The sequence below is a fragment of the Hipposideros armiger genome, unplaced genomic scaffold (genome assembly GCF_001890085.2).
Source record: "Hipposideros armiger isolate ML-2016 unplaced genomic scaffold, ASM189008v1 scaffold_425, whole genome shotgun sequence".
NCBI lineage: Eukaryota > Metazoa > Chordata > Mammalia > Chiroptera > Hipposideridae > Hipposideros > Hipposideros armiger.
The window spans coordinates 895751-922044 of NW_017731775.1; the positions used below are offsets into that span (position 1 = coordinate 895751).

A 26294-nucleotide genomic window follows, 5' to 3' on the forward strand; every position below is an offset into this window, starting at 1 on the left:
TATATATATATATATATATATATATATATATATATATATATATATATATAAAATTATAGTTGACATTCACTATTACTCAGCTTCAGCTTCAGGTGTACAGTGTAATGATCAGGCATCTACACAGTCCATGAAGTTGTCTCCCTAATAAGAAAAGTGTCCATCAGATACCCTACAAAATCTTTACAACATTATTAATTATATTTCCCAAACTGTCTTTCATAATCTCATGGTTACCAATCATGCTTTCTAAACCCCTCACCTTCTCCCTCATCCCCATCCCTCTCCCAACTAGCAACCCTCAGTTTTTTCTCTATATCTTTGAGACTATTTCTGTTTACGTTGCTCATTTATTCTATTCTTTAGATTCCACATATAAGTGAGATCATATGGTATTTGTCTTTTTCCGTCTAATTTCACTTAGCATAATGTTGTCTAGGTCCATCCATATCATTGCAAATGGTAAGATTTCATTCTTCTTTATGAACAAGTGATACTCCATTATAGTTACCTGCCCTTCCTAGGTCTTAGACAGGATGACAGCGACCATCAGGTTTTTCTTAAATATTCAAGAATGTCTTACATTAAAGATTCCACCTCTTTCTCAGGCCCATGTTTCTCCCTCACAATTGGTCTAAGACGGAGCACTTGTACACACTGATTTTCTCCTCAAGCCAATGGGATGGCTTAGCCTCTTCTGCATGTCTTCCTCTGTCTTGCATCTTCCCAAAGTAGAAGAGTCTAATCCCTCAGCCCAACGTCAGCTCAGCAATATTAATCATTTCTGTCATAGCTTGTTTGGCTTGACTATATCAGGAGCAATATTTACCTAATATGTCCCAATCTTATTATCTGGAAAGCTCAACACAAAGCAGTGTGTTAACCAGGAACTAGAAAATCAAGTGAAGGCAGGAAGTGCTTTCTGTTCAGAAACAAAGAAAGAGATGGCTGCATCAGCACAGAAGATCTAATTCGGGGCAAAAAAAAAAATGTATTCAAATTATTTAAACATGCGTCGTGCTTTGCTTCTGGGTCAGCTTTGTCGATGTTGCCTACAAAGCTATGATATGAGACAAAATGGTGAAAGAGAGAAAAACGGCCCCTGCAGTGTTTCCTGGAGAACGCTTTCTTCTGAGTAGGGCTGGTGGTAGATTGTGGATTATGCAATCAGGCAAGGTGGGCAATGCAGAGGGGAAGGGGGAAGGAAATTGCTGCAGCACAGCTGTGGACCTCAGGGAAACATTAGCCTCAGACAGGAATTAGATCTAGAGAGGTCTTTTGGATAGAAGTACACAGGCTCACAGAGGTCTCTGGGCAGTGGGCCAAACACATCTGTGTTTGGGGTGTCTTCATGCCAAGCACTGGCCAGGCTCCAGTGGGATAGGATGTGCTCCTGCTACCCGATTCACAGATGAGTCAGGAAGAAGACACTAATAGAAGTGTCTAAGACACACCAGGCTGAGGGAAGTCCTAACTGTCATCTGAAGGAAGACATCTGGAGGCATACAAGGAGAGACCACTCATACAACACCCCTGGCATTAGCACCCAGCAGGAAGGGCTTAGTGGCATAACAGAAATAGGAGGTAGAGAAAAGATGTTGCCATATTAGGTCATCTCTACACACACACACACACACACACACACACACACACACACACACACTTCTTTAATTCTTTAAGCAAAATTGACAAATCACAGTGTTTTTTAGTATAATTTGATCATAAGGTTACTTTAAAATGGTTGGTTTTCTATGTGCAAAATCAAACAAATACCTGGTTTAAAAGAAACTCCCTGAATAAAATGAGGAAAAAACCGATGACCTGGAAAAATAAATATGAAAACATACCACTCCCAAATGAATTAATGTTTGCCTCACTTCTGTCCAGGTTAAAAAAGAAGTCGGTAACGTGACCCTTCTCATTAACAATGCTGGAATTGTGACGGGAAAGCTGTTTCTCAACATCCCAGATGACATGGTGGAAAGATCATTTCTTATAAATGCCTTGTCTCATTTCTGGGTAAATCTGCATCCTTTTTCATTTTCTTTTCTTGATGAGTATGAAAACTCCATGTATTTTTGTAAACATCTGTTCAGCCGTTTATCCGTAAATATATCATTTGTGAGTTTCGCGTTGATAAGCTAATGACCTCTCATCCTGTCCAGGTTTCACCTTGACACACACTCAGGCTAGTTTTTCCTGTTCTTGCCCTTTTCCAAACTCTCAGGGTAGGGCTTTTCCCTGCACTCTCTCTCGTTTGGTCCGAAGACATGCTAAGCTATTCCGAAATCTTCCTACCAAAATACAAACAGAATGTGACAGCCATTACACAAAATAAATTTAATTTGTTCATGAGTGACAGAGGAGCTTGTGCAGAAAGAAAGTGGCTATTTTTAGAGTGGTGGTTTATTATGTTCATGCACGATTGGGCATCATAACAAAGGAAATAAGCTCTAACTGGATGCCAGGCACTTCTCTAAGTTCTTTTCTTGCACATGGTAGCCATGGTGCCATTTTCATTCTGATTTTACACATAAGGAAACTGAGGCTCAAAAGGTTTAAATGACTTACCCAAGGCCCTGCAACTGCTAAGTGATAGCCCAAGCTTTCAGAAGAAGAAGCAAGAGAGAAGGGAAAGCCTCTTCACATAAGAAGAAGAATTAGAAAAATATATAGCTCAGGGTTCCTTCCTTCAGGTCTACAGTATCTAGACCAGCACTGTTGTGTAGAACTGTGATAAAGGAGATATTCTTTTTTTATGCTTTCAATATGGCAGCCTCCAGTCAACCATGATCATTGAGCACTTGCAATATGGTTGAGGGGACTGAGGAACAAAACTCTTAATTTTACGTAACTTAATTCACATAAATGCATATTTAAATAGCCACATATGTCTAGAGGCTACCATCTACAATGCAACTCTGGAAGATGGATAGGAGGGTGAAGGAGACTTGTGTTGAGTTTCCACCAAGAGGGCTTATACTTGAAGCTATGAGAAAATGAACAGGCACCAGTAGGGGTGGGGCATGCAGGAAGCACAGGTGGCTGGGGAATGAAGAGAGAGGCAGGGCTTCAGTACTCTGTGCTTCCAAGCAGAGGCCTTAGAACGGTTTGCTTTAGGTTTCCCAGGCTCCTCCTTTTTTCCACTCAATGTTTCTATAGCTACTCTCTGAGGCCCTCAGAACTATTTCCTTGATCTTCTTTCTTGGTCACTGGAAAGCCCCACAGGAGACGAACAAATCTTTTTTAACCAATACTTAGTGAGCACCTAGCACAGTGCTTGACATACAATAGGTGTTCCATAAAACTTTGCGAAATTCACTGATTTCTTTCCCTCTCCCACCCCACCTCAAAACTTCTTTGGGGAAAGGGAAATACTACCTTGGCAAATAACGCTAGGGACACCACATCTAATCACACCACAAATCTAGAAGCCATACTTGATTCCGCCATTGCCCTAATGCCAACATCCTTGGCTCTCCCTACAAAACATGCTCAAGCGCACTCATTTCTCTCCTTCTTTGCTGCTAGTCCTGGTCCAAAACATTGTTACCTCTTGTGAGCAGCTCAACATGGCCTTCCATCCTCAACACTGGTGTCTTCTCACCTGTCTTCAGATGGGAACAAGGTGATCGTTCACCAAATCCTCTCACTTTACTGTTCAAAAATGTTCAGAGCATTCCAAAGGCACTTGGAATAACATACAGTTACCTAACAAGGCCTGTAAGCCCCTATGTGATGTGGTAATAGCCTCCTTCGTCTGTCGCCCACCTCTCACTTTCTCTACTTTCTGCTCGCTTTCCATATTCCAAGTATTCTGAGAAGACCCTACGGCACATCAAGCTCTTTCCGATATGAGGGTCTTTATACAAGCTGTTCTTTCTGACAAACATATTCTTTCTCCTGCCTCTTATGTGGTGGCTCCTTCTCATCCCTCGGGCCTCATGGTCTCTTAACTTGTACCTTGATATTGTGTATTTTAATCTGTTTGGCTTGATTCATTTACATAGTTGCAGTAAAAGGTGTTAATAAACACACATAGCCTTTTTGCTGAAGGTCAACAAATCTTGAGAGAGATGATGATGAGCAACCACTAAAACCAGAGAATAAACTTCCATCTGAAGATTTTGGAAAGAATCTTCATTCACCTCCCAAAGATTTTTTAAAATTATTTTTAATGCTCTTATTAGCTCATGTGTTCCAAGGCTAAGGAACCAAAACCGAAAAATATCTCCACCAAGTTTTGCCTGTAGTATTTCTAAATATGACAGATTTTATTTGTTTTTGAGGTCCCTCAATTCTGCCAAGGTTTCTGGCCTGCTAGGAAATGACCTTCCTTAATACCTGTAAAGCTGGGAGGGACCCTGTAAGCCACAGAACAGTTATCAGCCCAGCTTCCTGGAAAGGTAGCTTAGTAAGCATTTGTTCCACATATGAACTCTAAGCCCTATATCCTTAAAATGTGGTCTTGCCGTACATGATTAAATAAAACATATTCTTATATATGACACACTTGTGCTCTGGTTGTACTAACAATCTCTTCAATTATATCCTGGTGAGAATAAGGCCTGATTCTTATTGAACTTATAAAAATGAGTACATGGCCACGAAAGACGAAGGACCCCAGTAAGGCATTGTAATAGAATCTGCTTACTGCCCTAAGTAGATTGTGGACAGGAAAATTAATATTTTTCATGTTATGTATAAAAATGGCTTGATTGTTTATGAATTTATGGCAGTTAGGATAAGTCAATGACTTTCCATATAGTTGTCTAAGCTTAATCCATTATGAAGATATTCATCTGAAATCCAAGTTCAGAATGAAATCACCACCATCCTCACATTCCTCTGAGGATTTGTTAGTTTATAATCTACACTAAGTTTCCCCATAAGATACTTTTCCAGAATTTTGAAAGTAATGGTTGGAATGAGGTACCTTTCAGAGAGTTTCATTGCAGCTTGCATAAGTATAGCTTCCCCAAATTGAAGATTAAAAACAGATCACCAAGGAAAAAGACTTCTTCATATGACCATGAGAAAATAGAACACTGAGCACGTTTAAATGTTCCTCATTGATTCCATAATCCAGCCCTATATAATTATTTCTGTTCTGCTGGATTCTGGTCAGAGTCTGCTTTCATGCTGTCAATGGCTTCTGGTATAAAGAGGCCCTAGGCACCTGACTCAGCCCCTATTGAGGATCCCCTCACAGTGGCAATGTCAGCTCACACCAGGAAGCCTTTACCAATGAGTCGACTGCTTGGCACAGTCCTTTCCAGTGTGACTTTTAGAGTGTCCTGCTGTACTGTGTCTTCCACAGACACAATTTCTGGCCGGTTACACCAGCTCCTTCAGACATCATGAGGGGAGTCCAGAAACTTCCTATTGAGGACAAATCTAAATGGATTAGATGAATTTATTTCCGTAACTAGAAATATCAATTGTTGAAAGTAGAAACGTCTTATAGAGGTGTAATACATTACTATTTCATACAGATTTGGTTAATCATTTCAGTGAGAGCTCTGACAAATCACCAAAGCCCTTCTCTCCACTCTGGCAAGTGTACAATTTCTGATGGAGCATATTTGTGTTAGTAAATTTACTCGGGAAAGGTTGACTTTCTCTTTTTACCTGACAACTTTCCCCACATTTCCTTAGGGCAGTTCCTAACACAGGGCTCAGCTAATGAAGAAACGTGGTACATACCAAATAGACCTCATTGTTCCTAGCATCCCTGTTGCTACTGATTGCCATTTCATAGATTTCAGCTGAGGGAACAGGCCTAGGCTACTTTGGTCACCTAAGAAGTGCCAAAGATGACTTTGAATGCATAATACCTCCACAGTTTTATTTTTCTAAACAAAAACATAGCTGAATGATTATATTGGATAACTTAATAGCTAGCGTGACAATAAAGGTATTTTTAAAAAATAAACCTAACAGAAGTTAACATTATAGTAAATAAGAGACCTAGATCTTTAAGATGTGACAAGTCTTTGTCCTCTGTTTTAACAATTCAATAGCATGACAAAGTTAGTTTAAGGGCTCAGAATATTCTGACAAGAACCTCCACTCTCTGAGCAGATTATACAAAAGTAAAAAACAGCCTTTTAAAACCAATTTTTTAAGGCAGACTGAATATTCCAAAGCCAATTTTAAGCTTCCAGGCCCCAAATCTTAATCATACATACATTTATTTTGCTTATTAATTTTAATACGCATTAATATATATATATATGACCTGAAACACATAGAAATATACATATAGCTATAAAGCAATATCATGTTTAGCTTTCCACCATAAGTTAAAATATAATGAACTTTGTCATCATATTACAAGATCTCATTTATGCCACATTGAGCTTACCTTCTCAATTCAAGCTTTACAAAAACAAGTCAAAACTGTGCTAGTTGACTCTGTCCCTTTGCATTATAAGTTTAAAATTTTTTTTTGAAACTTTATGGGTAACCAAAGATTTCTCATAAATACACCCAACTTGATATTATCCTAAAGTCTTCAAGCCATTTAAGTGCACTACAGAGTAGCACAATCATTTGAGATATTAAAAGGTTCTCAAAAAGATGACATCAAATAGTTGTAAAAGAGTACAAGTGAACTAAGTACAAACAATTGGCAAAACGGTCTCAAGTTAAAAAACACCAATCCTTTTTTTAATAATAAAGTCATCATTTGTTGTAATTCAACTTAACTAAACACATACTTGCAATCTTCATAACCTGAAATATTTTGTGGAAAAAAATGATACCTTACTTGACCCATGACCGTATGAAAAAATTTAGAAAGGTTATTAATTAGGTTTTTCCTGAGAAAAACCAAGTCTCACATCAAATTCAATAAAAAAATCAAGCAAATCTGATGCTTTTTATTTGTATTACATCTCACAGGTGATAGAATCAGGGAAAATTGCTGTTTATCAAACAAATCTCATCAGTTCACCGATTTACCTTGATTATGAGTAATGTGTAAACCTGGATCGATGTATAATTTTCTATTAAGTTCTCTGGTTAAAAATCAGTTTAAAAAGTTTCATTAATGCATTTTTGATGACTAATTGCTCACTGAACACTCATTTGTATTCCTTTTTCTTCCCTTTAATGGTGGGTATCTACATAGTAAGAACAAATGATGGGTTTCTATGATAAATTCATCTTATAAAGTGTCCTTAAAAGCCCTCCACTGATACATAGAGCTGTAAACACAGACAGACCCATGAAATACTTAGTCACTTTTTCTCTGGGAAGGAAAACTTTCTCAGTTGGACACAGAAACCTGGTAGCAACTTTAGCCTTTGTTCAAAAGCAAATACAAATACAGATATTTAAAAACCAACCCTTGTGAAGAAAATAAACAAAACTGAACTGCAAGTGATCAGATCCCTGTGAGTAGATAACTGCTTACCCTGATCATTTTAAATTTTACCAGTGTTCATCCATATGGCAGACTGTTATAGGCCACTACTTTCTCTCCCTTTCACCTAGGGAGTTTCATTGCCTCAACCCACAACATACCTTATCAAAAGTAACCCTGACACATGCCTTCAATTCCATTACTCAGCTTCACCTTCTTGAAAGCTGACAAACTTTCAGACACCCATAATGACGCTGCAGCTAGACCTCCATACCCAGGCTTCCAGTCCCTACATCTCATGAGGTCTACCAGATGATTGCCCTGGAGATGCCCTCTGGGGCCCAGGCTGAATTTTTCACACAGTTGTGCTAAAAGATAATAACCAGCTTTTACCATTTCTAACTGGCCTGCAGTAATGACTGATGTAACAATATTTTTTAATTTTTGAAAAACAAACATGTCGTCACCACAAGAGACACATATAAAATGCTACGCCACTTAAACATGAAATGTCAGAAGAGGCCCATTGTCCATATCTAAGCAGAAACTCATCAGTCCATTCAGTAGTTCTGGAAAAAGGTTAGTGACACCAAAAAGATGCTGAAAGTAAAGGTGACATTCTTTGATCCAGCAGCTGCTCTCTGATCTACTGGGTCCTTGTAGGTAAGCACATCTCAGCAGATTCCCTGAAACTTTTAACACAAAATTCTGACTTTGTTAAAACCATAAATCTCATAGAAATAGATGGTGAGGTTTGTCTGCCAAGGTTTTATTTAACTCATTTTTCTGAGAACGAGCCAAATAACACAGCTGATAAATTGATGATATGAGGGATTTGGATTTGTATAGTCAATAAAAGAATGCTGAAATAACATCACTAAACTCTTACCTCTGGGATTATTTTTTCTATTAGACAAAAAAGAAAGAAAGAGAAAGAAAGAAGACAAAGAAAGAAATTACATCTATTAGTTTTCTATATGTTAACTTCTAATTTAACACAATTGGGAAATATCTGGGTCCTAATAATTAGTAAAACTAAGTTACATTGCCAAGAGAGTTATATAAACCTCAGGCAAAATTATTAAAAAATGCTCCAGTATTTGAAAGTCACACAATCATTCCTTTGCCTTATTTTCAAGTTTTGGATTATTATTTCTGAATAGAGGTTAGATAAAAGATCCCAGTATCAGGAGAAAAGAGAATGGAAAAGTCCCCTAAGAGAACCTAAGAAGCACAGGGGTAAGAGAATTGGGACTTTTTCATGGCATGGGAACTTAGTATACTGAATTAGTACCTCACTTGAGGATGAATAAGTGAATTTTACCAAAATAGTTAAAAATATATCTAAGTAATGGTAGACAATTCCCAAGCACTTTATTTATCAGAGTGTGTTTTCCTTGCATTGAAATTCACCTTTCCTTGATCAGTTTTTCCCATTCTGCCAGTCCATTGGCGTGAGGAGGAATCTTGTTTATAGTAAAGCCAGGAAAGCGAATGTGATTAAATTTTAATACAAATTGCTGAAAACTACAAGGAAGAGCTCAGCATACTAGAAAAACTAAATTTTAAATATTTTTTAGCAAGCTATAAATGTTAAATGTTGATTTAATTCAATTGGTACAGTTAACTTAAAAGGAAAAACAAGTCAAATAGTATTTCTTAAAGATTAATATATAATAAATTTTAAGATCCTTGAGAACAGTGACTACATGGTACCAGTGACTATTTTGTACTGCCACAGAATTTAACACCTCATAAGTGTTAAATAACTATTTATCAAATGAAACTGTAAAATTCATCAAATACTTACTGAGCAAATAACAAATGAATGAAATATTGACACAGTATATTTATGTCTCCCAGACTTGTAAGGCCTTCCTTCCTGCCATGATGGAAGCTAACCATGGTCACTTGGTCTGTATTTCAAGTGTAGCAGGACTAATTGGTATTAATGGACTAACAGGTGAGTATTTTACTATCGTGTGCCTTTATATTACCAGTCCATGGTACCCAGAAATTAGGACTCCTCCAAGGTATAGAAACACTTCCTGCAACAAGGGAAAATTTCTGGTATATTTGGCTCTATTCTTAACACCAGCATTCCTTTCCATTTTTTTATTTAAAATGGCAATGGTAGGGGAGATATTCTCTTTTTAAAAAACGAAGAGAAGAATGTAACTCTTGGCTCATTAGTCTTCTTGGATTAAGAGAAACTGAAATAATTTCCATCTTGTTGTTGGGTATATAATGTGGAGATATAGGAATAGAATGGCCACAAAAATGACTTCAACGGTGATGCTTTGTCCCCAAGGATAGATCAGAGAAAAGGAAATTTCATTTTTTAAAATAATTCCAGAAATTAACTTGTCAAATTCTATTACTAATAATTCTTCACTTTGTTTCAGATTATTGTTCAAGCAAATTTGCAGCTTTTGGCTTTGCTGAGTCTCTCTTCTTAGAATTAAAAATGATACAGAAAAGTAATATTAAAACCACTATTGTTTGTCCATATTTCATCAAAACTGGAATGTTTGATGGTGCTACAACCAAGTAAGTGAATTCTTATAGTAATCTTTGCTCTTATAATAATCTTTCAATATGTGTCAGCTGTCATCTTTTTGTTTTGAAGTTTTGAAATATGGACAGTAAAACAAAAGAAATAATTTGAATGCCTAATTTAGTGAAAGAAAAAAATTCAATATGTATTAAGTTAATGAATTTATTCAATTACGGACAATAAGATGGTTATAAAGTTTATGGTATGGTGAAAACTTAAACCTAAATTGCTAATCAGAAATTACAATCTAACAGAAAAATTGGTAGTGAGAAGCATTGTAGTATTGAGAAGATTATTTCTTTCCTAACAAGTATACTGAAGTAAAAATAATCCAAAAGGTAAAATATTTTGTAAGATTGATTAATATATGTGGGGAAGTATTGGGGAAGGTATTTTGATGTAAAGGTTACATTTGGCAGCACAGTCCAAACGAGGATGCAAATGAAACATGAGGGCTTTTACAGAAAGGAGACAATCAGTAGACTATATTGAAAAGTATAAAAATGATTTAGCATTAAAATTGCCAAAAGGGATTGGACATGATCTAAATGATGTGAATCAGCAATATTTACAGAAAAGAGGTAGCCAACAAAAAGGATGACTAGAAAGCAATAAGGCTATTTAGAGTCTAGTGCAACTATAAGTGAAATAGAAAGTGCTAAAACAGGAGGTGAAGAGTTGACATAATACAGAGGGGGAATATCTCTTTATTTAGCTGGTCATGATTAGCAAAGACAATCATTAAAAACTTTTAAAGATTGATCGAAGGGCATGAACAGATTGAGATGTATTTATGCAAGAAAATCTATGGAAATTCAGTAAGAACACTGGGAGGCAATGGCACTGGGGCTAGAGATTACACCTATCTACCTACTGTTCTGCCTTGCAGAATAACTCTTTCAGTGTGCTTGGCAACCAAGTAGCAGTTTCCATCTTCCCTAGCTCCCTGAGGTAAAAGAGCTATTCTGGCTATTTTGACAGCAAGTGAACATCAGAAGATCCCATTTTCTGTGGAAGGCCGACATTGTGTGGATAGACTCAGCCAAACAATATTTGTCCCTCTACCTCCAACTCCCACTAAGCAGGAAAGATGTGAGGAGAGGCTGTTGGTGAAGAGAGCAATTCCTCTTTCCAGAGCAGCTCTTTATTGTTGGAGAGCCACACCAGTAATTTCAGCAGCCAAGTGACAGGTCCCATCTCTCCTATCTTCTTAAGGTAGAAGACTTATTTTGGGTAGACTTACTAGACAGTAAACATTGGCAGACCCCCAACCTTTAAGGCTCTGCATTGTGGAAGACCCATACAGGGTGGTGGCAGCAGCCAGGTGGTAACACTACTTCCTGCCAACCCTCAGATCCTGCTCAATAGGGTCAATTCAGTTAAGAGTGAGTTTCTCATCATACCCAACTCCTGTTTCATAACACAGAGGTTCTGCCAGGTGAGGGTTAAAGTCAGCCTCAAACACTGGGGTCTCTCTGTCTCTGGTATGGGACCTAATTTCAAGTGCATAAGACCAGAGGTCAGAGCACTATAAGAAAATAGTGCAACCATTGTATATTAATTGTATATTAAGAGCTGGGTATGCTAGAAATAGAGGCAGATGAGCTAGAAACTTAAGAGAAGAGGTAATCAAAGATTGCCTGGCTAAAATCACAGTTCAGTTATCCTTAACAGTCAGGAAGATTGTATGCATGCCTAAGGTGGCATCCTCCAAGGAATGACATCTGAAGCTACACATTACAGGAGAGATAGACTTCACTAAACTAGTCCAGCCAAGTCACTAAATAAATAAGCAAGCAAAGAACCCTAACAACAAACTATATCGAGGACTATTATTCAAACTTGCTACAATGTTATCTAAAATGTCTACTTTTTAACAACGAAGTATAAGATATGCAAAGACACAAGCCATACATGGGAAAAATGTAAGCAATATAAATTACCTTCAAGGGGACCCAGATGTTGGATTTAGCAGACAAACTTCAAAGCAGCTATCATCAATACATTCAAAGATCTAAAAGAATCCATTTTTTAAAATGGAAAAAAAAGTATGACAATGTTTCATCAGCTATCAATAGATAGATAGAAATTATTTTTGGAATAAAAAAGAACCCAATGGAAACTTGACAGTGGAAAAGAACCAATATAAATTTGGGAGTGGAAAAGAAAAACAACTGAAAAGTGAACAGAGACTAAGAGAAATCTGGGACACCATAAATCATATCACCTAAAAAGGAGAGTAACAGAAAGAAATGAAAGGACGAAAAAAATATTCAAAGAAATAATGGCTGAAAACATACCGAATTTAATGAAAAAAAATTAACTTATATATTCAAGAAGCTAAATTTACTCCAAGTAGGATAAACATAGGAGGTTACATACAGAGACACATTGTATATTCAAATTGTTGAAAAATGAAAACAAAAAGAAAATCTTGAAAGGAACAAGAAGAAAAATGACTCATTATGTACAAGGGAGCCCAAATACAACAGATGATTTCTCAATAGAAGCAATAAAAGTCATAAGGCAGTAAAGTTATATATTCTAAGTGCTGGAAAAAAATTGTCAACAAGAACCTTATACCCAGCAAAACTATGCTGCAAAAAATTAAGGCAAAACAAGGCAAAAATGAAGTAAAAAATTAAGGGAAAATAAAAACTGAAAGAATTTGTTGCTAGCATTTCTCCTTATAAGAAATACTACAAGAAATTCTTCAGGCTGAAAGTAAGTGACACCAGAGAATAATTTGAATCCACATGAAGAAAAAGAGTGCCAGTAAAGGTAATAAAAGAGGTAATTTTAAAATAGGTAAATATGCATAAGTACATATTTCTTTCCTTTTCTTAACTGATTTTAAAATGAAATATATAAACAATATGGACATAATAGTATTATTAGGCCTATATCATATAGAAATGTATATTTTTAACAATATGTTTTTAACAATAAGATCACAAAGGAGAAGGAGGTGACAAATCTATAGTGAAGTAAGGAAATGACACCAGATGGTAACTCAAACTTGCAGGAAGAAATAAAGAAAATAAAAAATGGAGAAGATTGATATAACAAAGTCTATAAATATAGAGGATGCCAAAAAAAGCATATACATTTTAAGAAAGAAAAAAACTATTAAAATTGTAATACTCAATATATACCAATAACAAAAGATGAATACAAGTCACATATGACTTCTGCAATTAAAAGAGGTGCTCAAATGGTTATCATCAATGTCCAGACACTTCTGGTTATGGTAAACTACTGCTTGAGCAACATTGGCCAAAGTGTCCACTTGTATACATTTTTTGGCATCCCCGGTATATATTTTTTCTCCTTTCTTCTCTCAGTTTCTTTAAAAGATAAAATTTATAAAGTAATAATTAAAACAATGTATTGTTGGGTTTATTATATATATATATATATATATATTATGTATAACAGTAACACAAAAGTGGGAGAGATAATATAGCTAGTAGCAAAGGAGTAAAGTAAATCTAGTAAAGTTTTTGTATCTCACTGGTATTTAAGTAGTATAAATCTGAAGTCGTTTCTGATAGGTTAAGATGTACATTTATGCTCTAGAAAAACCTCTAATAACTCAAAAATTATAGTTTAAGAATCATTAAAGCATGCCCTATGAGCAAAAGGGCATAGAACACTATGAACTAAGTAGGCAAAATACACACCTATAGAACATTCCACCTAACAACAGTAGAACTCACCTTATTCCCACATACACATATACTATTCTCTAGGACAGACTATATGCCAGGCCATCAAACCACCACCAATAAATGTGAAAGGAATGAAATCATACAAAGCATGTTCTCTGACCAAAATGGGATGAAACTGGAAATCAACACCAGGAAAATTTTGAGATTTATCAGTATGTGGAAATATAAGATAGCAAAACTTATGGGATGCAGCTAAAGCAGTGTTTAGAGGGAAATTTATAGCTGTAAATGACTACATTAAGAAAAGAAGAAAAATCTTGAATGAGTAACAAATATTCCACCTTAATAAACCATAAAATACAGAAGTACATTAAATCCAAAGCAAGCAGAAATAATAAAATTTGTAGCAGAAATATATGAAATAGAGAACGAGAAAGTCAATGAAACCAAAAGTTGGTTCTTTGAAAAGATAACAAAATTAATGAAACCTTAGATTGACTGACCAAAGAAAGAGAAAAGAGAGAAGATTCAAAGTACTAAAATCAGGAATAAAGGAAAGGTCATCACTTCTGACAGAAAGAAAAAAAAATCATAAGAAAATACTAAGTACAACCACATAACAACAAATTAGATAATTCAGATGACACAAACTAACAAATCTGACTTAAGAGGAAATAAAAAATACCAAATTGAGTTAAATAAGAGATTGAATTAGTAATCTATAAAACTCTCCACAAGGAAAATCTCAGGTCAAGATGGCTTCACTGGTAAATTCTATCAAACATTTAAATAAGAATTAATACCAAACTTTCAAAAATGTTTCCAAAACTAAAACAGGACTTAACACTCCCCAACTCACTCTATGAAGCTAGTATCACCTTGATACTAAAATCAAACAGACATCACATGAAAATAAAACTAAAGATCAATGCCCCTTATGAATATAAATATAAATATCCTCAACAAAATACTAGAAATTGAATCCAGCAACATATAATAGTGATAATACACCATAACCAAGTGGAATTTATCCTGAGAATTTTGCAAGGTTGGGTTAACATGAAAATAATTTAATGTAACACATCGCATCAATAGAATAAAGAATAAATGCCACATGATCACCTCAATAGACACAGAAAAGGCATATGATAATCTAACACTTTCATGATAAAAACACCCAAGATAGTAGGAATAGAGGGAACTTCTACAACCTGATAAGGAGCAAAAAAAAACGAACAAAAACCTACAGCTAACATCATACTTAATAATGAAAGACTGAATGTTTTTACCCTAAGATCAAGAACAAGACAAGGATGTCTGCTTTCACCACTCTAATTCAATTCCTGTTTAACAGAACAATTAGGCAGGAATATGAAAAAAAATAAGTATCCAGATTAGAAAGGAAGAAGTAAAGCTACTTTTATTCTCAGATGACATAACCTTGTATTTATAGAATATCCTAAGGAATACACACATGTACAGGCAAATTATTAGATCAAAGAAATAAATTACATAAGGTTGCAAGAAATATACAAGATCAATATACAAAAAATAATTGTCTTTCTATATACCTTTAATGAACAATCTAAAACTAAAATTAATAAAATAATTCCATCCACAATAGCATCAAAAATAATAAAATACTTAGTAATAAATTTAACAAGAAAAGTACAAAACATACTCTGAGAGTTGCAAAATATCTTTGAAGGATATTAAAGAGGACTTAAATAAATGGAAATATATCCCATGTTTATAGATTGGAAGACTTACTATCATTAAGATGCCAATACTCTCCAAATTAATCTACAAATACAAGGGAATTACTCTCAGAATCCCAGCTGCCTTTTTTGCAGGAATTGATGAGCTGATTCTAAAATTTATATGTAAATGTAATGGACCAAAAAACCAAAACCATCTTGAAAAAGAAGAATAAAGTTGGAGTGAATCAGATTTCCCAGTATCAAAACTTACCACAAAGCTACACTACTCAAGACAGTGTGATACTGGGCTAAGGATATATAGATCAAAGGAATAGAATTGAGAGTCTAGAAATAAACTGTTATAATTATGCTCAATTGATTTTCAACAGAGCTACCAGGACAATTCAATGAGGAAATGCCTTTTAAACAAATGGTTCTGAGACAACTGGACAGCCAGGTGCTAAAGAATAATGTTTGATCCCTACTACCCACCATATAGAAAAATTAACTCAAAATACATCACAGACCTATATGTAAGAGATAAAACTCTTACGGGAAGAAAAAAAAACAAAAAACACCTTGGATTAGACAATGATTTATTAGCTGTGACACCAAAATACAAACAACAACAACAGAAGTTAAGTAAATTGGACTTCATCAAAATATAACAATTTGTGCTTCAAAGGACAGGAAGAAAGCGAAAATACAATTCACAGAATGATAGAAAATGTTTGCAAATCATATGTCTGATAAGGGACTTGTATCCAGAATATACAAGGAAGTCTTGACAACTCAACAATAAAAAGACAAATAACCCAATTTAAAAATTGGCAAAAGATCTAAGTAGACATTTCTCCAAAGAAGACATACAAATAATCAATACATACATTAAAAAATGTTCAACATCGGGCCGGCAGAGTGACGCAGTGGTTAAGAACTGGCTTGGGATGCCAGAGGGCCCCAGTTCGGATCCCACTTATGAGGGCCAGTGACACTGCCCTCTACAGCTAAGATGCTGAACAACAGCTCAACCTGGAGCTGGGCTGCCGTGAGTCGCTGGCGATGGCGATGGCGTACGCTGCAGCCCCTGTGGCAGTGGGTTGTCATAAGCTACCATGTGTAGCCGGCAGCCAGCGTGAGCGGCCAGCAGCCACCGTGAGCAGCCGTCCAGAAGCCGGCGACTGATCTGCTTCGCCTGGGAAGAGCACAATGATGGTGCCAACTTGGGTCAGTGAAGCAACGTCCTCCACAACTGGACTGAAGAACAAACCAACAGCAACTTGTCTGTTCCCCTTCCCCCGATTCCCCAATAAAAATCTTTAAAAAAAAAATGTTCAACATCATTAGTCATTAGGGAAATTTAAATCAAAGCCACAATGAAAAACCATTTTACACCCGCTGGGATGGCTACAGCCAAATAGATAGATGATAAGTGATGATGAGGATATGAAGAAATTGGAACCCTCATACACTGCTGGTGGGATTGTAAAATGGTGCAGCTGCTTTGGAAAACAATTGGGCAGTTCCTCAAAAATATGGAGTTACCATATTTCCATTCCTAGATCTATATATCCAAGAGAAATGAAAACGTATGTCCACACAAAAACTTGTACACAAATGTTCATAGCAGCATTATTCATAATATTAAAAAAGTGGAAACTCAAATGTCCATCAACTGATGAATAGATAAACAAATGTGGTATAACCATTCATGGAAATATTATTCAGCCATAAAAAGGAATAAAGTACTAATGCCTGGTACCATATGTATAAACTGTGAAAACGTTACGCTACTTAAAAGAAGCCAGACACAAAAGGCCGCATATAGTATAATTCCATTTATATGAAATGTCTAGAATAGGCAAATCTACAGAAACAGGAAGTAGATTATTGGTTGCCAGGGACTGGAGGAAGAGCAAATGGGGATTGATTGCTAGGGGGTACAAAGTTTCTTTTGGGAGTGATGAAAATATTCCGAATTAAGTAGTGACCAATGACTTTCTGAATATATTAATAATCACTAAATTGTACATTTTAGAATAATGAATTTGATGGTATATGAATTATATCTCAATAAAGCTATTATGAAAAACAAAATGAGATAACTTTTCACATCCACCAGGCTGGCTGTAAGGAAAAGGACAGACAATAACAAGCGTTGGTGAGGATATGGAAAAAGTAGAACACTCACACCTTGCTGGTGGGATTGTAAATTGGTGCAGGTGCTTTGGGAAATAGGTTGACAGTTCTTCAAAATGTTAAACATGGAGTTATCACGTGGCCCAGCAATTCCACTCCTAAGCATATACCCAGGAGAAATGAAAACATACATCCTCACAAAAACTTATATGCAGATGTTCATACCACATTATTCACAACAGCTAAAAAGTGGAAACAATCCAAATGTCCATAAACTAATGAATGGATAACCAAAATGTGGCATATCCATACAGTGAAATATTACACATGATGCAATGATGCAGCAAAAATCAATGAAAGTATCTATGAGAAGCAATTGACTATGTGGAATTTATAATATTTTATTACTTATAAATCTTATGTGTATGGTGTAGGATGGGGGTCCAGTTTCATTCTCTTGCATGAGGCTGTCCAGTTTTCCCAACACTATTTATTGAACAGACTATCCTTCCTGCATTGTATATTTTTGGCACCTTTGTTGTAAATTAATTGACCATATATGCACAAATTTATTTATGGGTTCTCTATTCTATTTCACTGATTTGTGTGTCTTTTTTTGTGCAAGCACTATACTGTTTTGATTACTATAGCTTTGTAATATAGTTTGAAATCATAAAGTGTGATGCCTCCAGCTGTGTTCTTCTTTCTCAGGATTGCTTTGGTTATTCAGTGTCTTTTGTGGTTCCATACAAATTTTAGGATTGCTTGCTCTACTGGGTTGTCAGAAAAGTCATGACACATTTTTGCAACAAAAAATATAGAAAAAATACATCATGACTTTTCCAACAACCCAATATTTCTGTGAAAACTGCCATTTGCAATTTTGATGGGAATTGCACTTAATCTGTAACTGGCTTTTGTGTCTTCTTTGATTTCTTTCATCGCTGTCTTATAGTTGTCAGTGTACTGCTCTTTCACCTCCTTGGATAAATTTATTCTTAGGTATTTTATTCTTTTTGATGCAATTATAAATAGGATTGTTTTCTTAGTTTCTCTTTCTGATAGTTTGTTGTTAGAGTATAGAAATACAACTGATTTTTATATATTGATTTTTGTATCTTGCAAATTTACGGAATATGTTTATTAGTTCCAACAGTTTTTTTATGTAGTCTTTAGGGTTTTCTCTATATAATGTCATCTGCAAATGGACACAGTTTTACTTACTTCTTCCTTTCCAACTTGGATGTCTTTTATTTCTTTTTTTCTTGCCCAATTGTTCTGGCTAGGACTTCCATTGTTAATGTTGACTAAATGTGGCAAGAGTAGGCATTCTTGTCTTGTTCTGATCTTAGAGGAAAGCTGTCAGCTTTTCACCACTTAGTATGATATTAGGTGCGGGTTTGTCATATGTGGCCTTTATTATGTTAAGTTCCCTCTTTAAAATTTATTTTCCTTACTTCTTTTTTACTAACATTATTACTAAAATAATATTAGTAAGAATTGATAATGTGATTAAGTTCTATAAAATAAAAAGACTTTTATGAGGAGATAAGGGGCATATAATTTAAAATAGGGTGGGGTGGTGAGTGATAGTTTCTCACAGGAAGTGATATAGAAACTGAGATCTGAAGGATAATGCGGAATTAACCAGGTAAACAGCAAATGGGGATGGACCTAGAGAATATTAGGCTAAGTGAAATAAGTCAGACTGAGAAAGGCAAATACCATATGATCTCACTTATATGTGGAATCTAAAGAACAGAATAAGTGAACAAACAAAACAGAAATAGACTCAAAGATATAGGGGGAAAAAAACTGATGGCTGCTAGATAGGAGGGGGTGGGGATGGGGGAGAAGGTAAAGGGATTAGAAAGCACAAATTAGTAGTCACAGTATAGTCACAGGGACATGAAATCCAGTTTGGGGAATACAATCAATAATGTTGTAAAGATTATGTAGGGTGCCAGTTGGGCACTGGACTTATTAGGGAGAACACTTCATGGACTGTGTAGATGCCTGACCACTGCATTGTACAACTGAAGTCAAAGCTGAATAAGAATGAATGTCAATTATAATTATTTATATATATATATATATATGTGTATATATATATATATATATATATATATTCATTCACAGGATGTGGAGTACAGCATAGGAAATATAGTCAATGGTATTGTAACAGCTATATACGATGTCAGAGGGGAAGTAGATTGGGGGGATTATCACTTTGTGAGGGGTGTGAATATCTACTACATTGCTTTGTACACCTGAAACTAATACAAACAACAACAACAACAAAAAAGCAAGTGGGAAGAGCATCTAAGTATCCTGCATAAATCCCCTAAGATCAGATACTTAAGAACCTGAAAGAAGATGACTGTGTCTGAGTAGAGTGAGCAAACTGGAGAGTCAAGTCAGATGAGGCTGGAAACTGTACGCACTTTTATCTTTCCCAGGGACTTATTAACCTAAAAATAAAAGGCCTTTCAAAGCGAGAGGCTACAAGCATTTGTTTGAGATCAAAAAATATCTGTTCGGGGAAAGCACTAATTCAGGCAGAAGCCCAATAGTGTTCCAATTAGGAGGCAAATGCAAGGGGTATTTATGAGAAAGGGAAGGGGAACAATTACATCATAAAAGAAAGGCATTTCTATTGGTGTAGATAACATAGTGATGTTTATTCTAAAGAATGTTTTCAATTTTCAGTCCTATAGTCAATCAGTCCAGTAGTCAAAATATCTGCTTTCTTGTTATCTTTGCAAACAGTTCTTTGAGACACAAGGTTGTTTTATGCCCAATCCAAATGTCCTGTTTTAACATTCCAAAAGTTTGATGCAAAAGACATGCAAGGCAGTTCCTCTGGGATGGCAGCTCTGGCTCCATTTTATTTATTTATTTTTAAAGATTTTTTTAATTGGGGAATTGGGGGGAGGGGAACAGACAAGTTGCTGTCCTTTTGTTCTTCAGTCTAGTTGTGGAGGACGTTGCTTCACTGGCCCAAGTTGGCACCATCATTGCGCTCTTCCTGGGTGAGGCAGATCAGTCACCGGCTTCTGGACGGCCGCTCACTGTGGCTGCTGGCCACTCACTCTGGCTGCTGGCTGCATACGGTAGCCCATGGCAACCCGCTGCCACAGGGGCTGCAGCCTACGCCGTCACCAGTGACTCAGCAGCCCAGCTCCAGGTCGAGCTGTTGTTCAGCATCTTAGCTGTAGAGGGCAGTGTCACTGGCCCTCATATGTGGGATCCGAACCGGGGCCCTCTGGCGTCCCAAGCCAGTTCTTAACCAATGCACCACTCAGCCGGCCCTCTGGCTCCATTTTAAAGTGGCTCCATTTATTATTTTTTACACTGTTTATCATTTGCCAGCACACTGCTGTTTATTATGCTCTCCTACTTGTGTTTCATTGAAATTCTTCAAAATAAATATTTTTAAATATAATAATAAATAACTAATCCATACTGCAGGAATGGCCATAAAGGAAAAATGTGGTAGTACTGGGAATAAAATTCTAGAAAATTCAAATGAACATGTGCAAAAAAGAAAAAAGAAAAAAAGAAAAGAAGAAAAACCTAAACAGGAAAGTTAGGAAGCTCTGGAATTAAATACACAAGAAAATATATCTGGTCAGAGAGGACAGCTGGGAAGGACAGAAAGAGTTTAAATGATGAAAACAAAATGCTTCGCATTTGCTAAGAAACTTTTTCTGACAAGTTAACATAACATTAGCCTTTCCAGAATGGTAAAGATGAAAGCTACATGGTCAAGACTACAGAATAAATGTGACCAACCAATAGGAAGCAGCATGGTAGCCAAGAACGGCAGCGATGTTAAATGATGGCTTTTGTAAGCTTGGAGTTCCTATGTACGTAAAAGCTAAAAACAAAGTCTCCAGAAAAAATAAAATCAGTAATCCTAAAATGGTAGGCATGAAAGAAACAATGATGTATGGATTATATCTTTCCAGCCTTATTGAGATATAATTGATATATAACATTGTGTAGTTTAAGATGTATGTATTGATTCATTTATATACTGCAATATATTACCACTGTAACTTAGCTAACACCTCCATCCTATCACATAATTGCCATTTCTATTGTTTCTGAGTTTGCCTTTTTTAGATTCCACATATAAGAGTAATATCATACAGTATTCATCTTTGCCTGAATATTTCACTTTGCATAAGGCCCTCAAGTTTCATCCAAATGGTCACAAACAGCAGGATTTCCTTTTTTCTCATGGCGGAATAATATTCTGCATTTTCTTTATCCATTCATCAGTTGATGGACACTTAGGCTCTTTCTATATCTTGGGTATTGTGAATAGAGCTGCAATGAGTGCAGTTATCTCTACAAGATCCTGATTTCAGTTCCTTTGGGTATATACCTAGAAGTGGAATTGTTGGATCATTTGGTAGTTCTATTTTTTATTTTTTGAGGAACCTCCATATGGTTTTCCAATTTGTACCAATTTGCCTTTCCATCAACAGTGCACAAGGGTTCCCTTTTCTCCATGCCCTTGCCAATACTTATCGCTTGTCTTCTTGATAGTATTCATTTTAACAGGTGTGAGGTGATAACTCATTGTGGTTTTGCTTTGCATTTCCCTGATGATTAGTGATACCAAGCACCTTTTCATGTACTTGTTAGCCATTTTATGTTTTCTTTGGAAAACTGTCTTTTAATAAATGGTGAAGCCCTTTAAGACACAGTTCTAGAGAACTTTTAGGAGTATAAAATATAAAGAATGTAAAAATAAAACAAAAAAGAAAAAATATATATATATATATATAAAGAATGCCAACATTCAATTGATCAGATTTCAAGAATTAGCTGAGATAAACAGAATTTCTTGAGGAGGTGTGATCCAAGGAACAGAGAAGCATGATATAAAAATATAAAGTGTCAAAGTAATGCCTCATAGGAGCTTTACCTATATGCTCATCCCATTTCGACTCCCACTGAGTTCACAAACATCTAATTCTGCTTACTGTTTAGGGTCTGCCTAACATAAAGACATATTACACATGCTAAAGATTTTTTTTTGGTAAAATATTATTTTTTGCAAGTTTGCTTTTTAATAGTACACACTTACTTAATGTTTGAGGTGGAGGGAAGAAAAATACAAAAAAAACCCCCCCACAAAACCTAAAAGCAATTCCTTCCATATGCCCAGACCATCACATAGCAGAAAGTCAGTAAAGGCAGAGAGTTCACTCTAGGAAATGAAATGTATTAGTACTGCTCTCCATATTGGTCATGAGAGAAAATACAAGGCAGTTCCTAATATTTACATTTTTGTTTGGGTATTTATAGCTACTAACTCCATATCTGAAATTTAATGCTTTGTGCTCATGATGACAACAAAAAATACCACTCTGGAAAAAAAAGTACCACTCTGACAATGTAACTCTTTATTTTTATTCCAGGTATCCATTTCTGTTGCCTATACTGGAACAGGAGTATGTGGCCCAGAAAACTCTAATTGCTATTTTAGAGGAACAACCTTACTTAGTAATGCCCAAATTTATGTATTTTGCATTGCTCTTGAAACAGTAAGTTAATAACGACCTCTCTATCATTTTGGTTAATTGTGAACAAATTGTCCCATCACTGCTATCTCTTTTGCCAGGAAGCAACTTCATTTTTTTTTGAATGGTAAAAGGAAGAACTTTAATAGCACAAGGACAATTTATTAGACTACTGCTAGCTGTGTCTTGGTTTTTCCAGACATTAAGAAAATTAGGCCTCACAGAGCACAAATTATTTACTTCAAGAGAAAAGAGTTATTGTTATTGTTATTATTATTAATAATATGGGTGAATTCTTTTAGTTTGACTGATCTAGAATTCTATTTTGAAAATAGAGGAAAAAAAACCTGAGAGTGTTGCCAGAAAAATATTAAGGCTATTTGGTAAGTTCATCACTTCACTTATGAAAGAGCACCTACAACTTCATGAAAGGCAATACTATGAGTTCCAGAGTACTTGTGGGTGAATTCGGCCCAGGTCCACTGTCTTTTCTGGGGAGAAAACAGAACAACATTTAAAATTCACCAGGTACCAACATGTGCCAGACTCTGTGTGACAGCTTTGCATGCATTTTATTACACTTAGGGAATATGAGGTTTAATGAGAAGAGTCATTTGTGCAGAGTGAAACAGCTAATACATGCTGGAATAAAGTTTCAAAACAAAGTTTAAAATCTGTTACAGATCTTAAACTCTGACCATTAGGATAAACTCCTCCCCGGCTGTAAGTTACTAGCCAAGTCGAGAACACAGATTCACTATTATAAAATTATGTTATTAATAGATCTAGCACTTTCTTTACTATTTATATTTTATTCAGCCTACTTCTGAGCCATGTTGGGTTTATTCATGCATTCACTGGACATGTATGCTCACAGGAAGGTCTAAGATGGCACTTTCTATTCATCCTTGCTTAAGAACTGCCCTGACTAAACAGCTACATCCAAGTCCTTGATGTTCTATCCCATCACACCTGTCCCTGCCTTTTGTAGCATTCATTACACCTGGGGTTGTTTGGATAACGTCTGTCATCCTTGCTAGATTGCATGCCCAGGAGGTCAAGACACATTTTCTGAACCACGGCTAGCTGCACACCCCACTTAGTACAGTACCTAACACAGAATACGAGTGCAATAAATATGGGCTAAATTGAGCTAGGCTGAGCAGAACTGAGCTGATCTAAGCAGAACTAAGGTGAAGGTACAGTCCCACTATCTTCACAGAACTAAAGCAATGGTTCTCAACCTCAGGTATACATTGGAGTCACCTAGGGAACATTTAACACTGATGCCTGGGCCCGCTCATGAGAAATTCTGCTTTAACCAGTCTGGTTTTCTTTGCTGTTTTTGCTACCTTTTGTTAGTCTAGTAAATAAGGATATCTTTCCACAGAATTCAGTGTGTATAACATATGGATAAGTTGTGGCCTGAGCATTGGGATTTTTCCAAGCTCCCTGGATGTCCGATGGCACTCAGTGTAGGTGACGTAGCATTTCTTTGTTCATTCCTCTCACTTAGTGACACATGCAATGCATGAATCAGGCGTCACACTTTGTGTACTTGGAAAGTAATCTTTGCAAAGAAGTCTCTTTGACTCCTCTTAAAGTATTATGATTTTTTTTCTCTGCTTTTCTCCAGAATGTTATCTCCAAACATGATGCTTGCCCTTGCTGAGTACCTTGGAGTAGATACTTGCATGGCTTCTTTCAGAGGAAGACAGAAAGCAATGGAAATTGAGACTGAAACCAAGAGGGAACACCAAAGCTGAAGCCTCAAATATACTAATAAAATAAAATGTTATAAGGATACACTATTTGGAACTCCTCCTAGTGCTTAAATCATTCCAGTGTACCAAGACATTCAAAAGTGCCAACCTTATGGCCAGGACATGGTTTACACACTGATAATTTTTCCAGCCGTTCAAATTATGTAGTTTTTCCGATCATTTTTTAGTTTGGTAAATAAGGACATCATAGCCATTCCAATGAATACATTTATAAAAACATATTAATGCAAATTGAGCCTAATTAATTTTTAAAGACAATGATACTTTTAGAAAAGGGATAATTAAGAGTATAATTACCTTGTAAATCAGTGTTTTAGGCTGATAATTTTTTAACATCAGATTTAAAAAACATATTAGTCTTCTAATTAAGGAAAAGAATGTTTACCTCACAAAGTGAAGGCTTATTTGTATTGCCTATCAACTCCTACTGGAGCTGGATAATCATATCAAGTTCTGCTTAGTTGATAAAATAAGTCCATAACTAATCAGGTTTGCATCTAAATGTGCCAAACAACTCATAACTTCTTCACTACATAAGACAAAAGAAAACAGTACAGATTAGACTTTTATATACTACTAGTTTGAAAAGAAAGCTTATTTTCATAATTAATAAAATGTTCGTAACATTGGTGTACTTGAATACATGATATAAACTCCCCCTTTAAAAAGAAAAAGTGTTATACTCATTTGAATGCATCACACATGCCAGCCATTTGGCAAGCATTCCTAACAATGAATTTGGAATTAATTGGGTTTGGAATGTTCTTGAATTCCTGGGTTTGGAATGGCTCTTTAGCTGCAATCACTAAAAACATCAATCAGTTTTAAGAGCCATTGAGTTAATGGTAAACATAAAAAATATAAATTTTCAGGGCCGGCCGAGTGGCTCAGATAGTTAAGAGCGCAAACTCTGAGCAACAGGGTCGCCGGTTCGATTCCCACATGGGCCAGTGAACTGTGCCCGAGCTGACCTGCCGCTGAGCGGCCAATAAAAAAAAAAATCTTAAAAAAAAACACCATATATATAGATAGATAGATAGATAGATAGATAGATAGATAGATAGATAGATAGATAGATTCAAGTAAATTGAAATGTATGTTCTATTAACCAAAGAGTGCATATTCAATACATAAGATCTAGCCCATTATTTGGGACATGATTTTACATTCACGCAAAGAAAGCATAGTTTTGAGATGAATTAGAGAAAAATTGTTGAAGAGAGGAATAAACATTCCAAATGCAATATTTTTTAAGGAACTGAGTTATGTTTTAAGACTTTTGTTAATACAAACTTTATAAAACTTTGATACCTCTTTGGCTTCTTAAAACAAATATTCAAAGAACTATTTAAATTTTCCTTAATGCCTCAGGAGCATTAACATATTTTTGTCTGAGTTGACACCTAGCAGTAGCTTTTGAGGGGTCACTTATCACTAAGTAAACTGGTCCTCACCCCCTTACTTGGATATCAAAAGATCTGTCTGCTTTCACGTCACTCAGCCAAGAATGTAAGTTCAAGTTTGGCCTGTCTTATTTATC

At 35.8% G+C, this 26294-nt stretch overlaps 1 protein-coding gene across 1 annotated transcript in view; it reads left to right on the plus strand.

Moving 5' to 3' along the window:
• The window catches only part of LOC109394452 (short-chain dehydrogenase/reductase family 16C member 6-like), a 37601-nt gene extending 12853 nt beyond the window's left edge, over positions 1–24748 (plus strand). Inside the window, exons 3-7 of the mRNA XM_019664533.1 lie at positions 1885–2016; positions 9230–9329; positions 9772–9916; positions 22869–22994; positions 24607–24748. Coding sequence (XP_019520078.1) covers positions 1885–2016; positions 9230–9329; positions 9772–9916; positions 22869–22994; positions 24607–24736 — 633 coding nt within the window. The 3' untranslated portion in view covers positions 24737–24748. The remainder of the gene's footprint in view (positions 1–1884; positions 2017–9229; positions 9330–9771; positions 9917–22868; positions 22995–24606) is intronic.
• The last annotated feature ends 1546 nt before the right edge of the window (positions 24749–26294 follow it).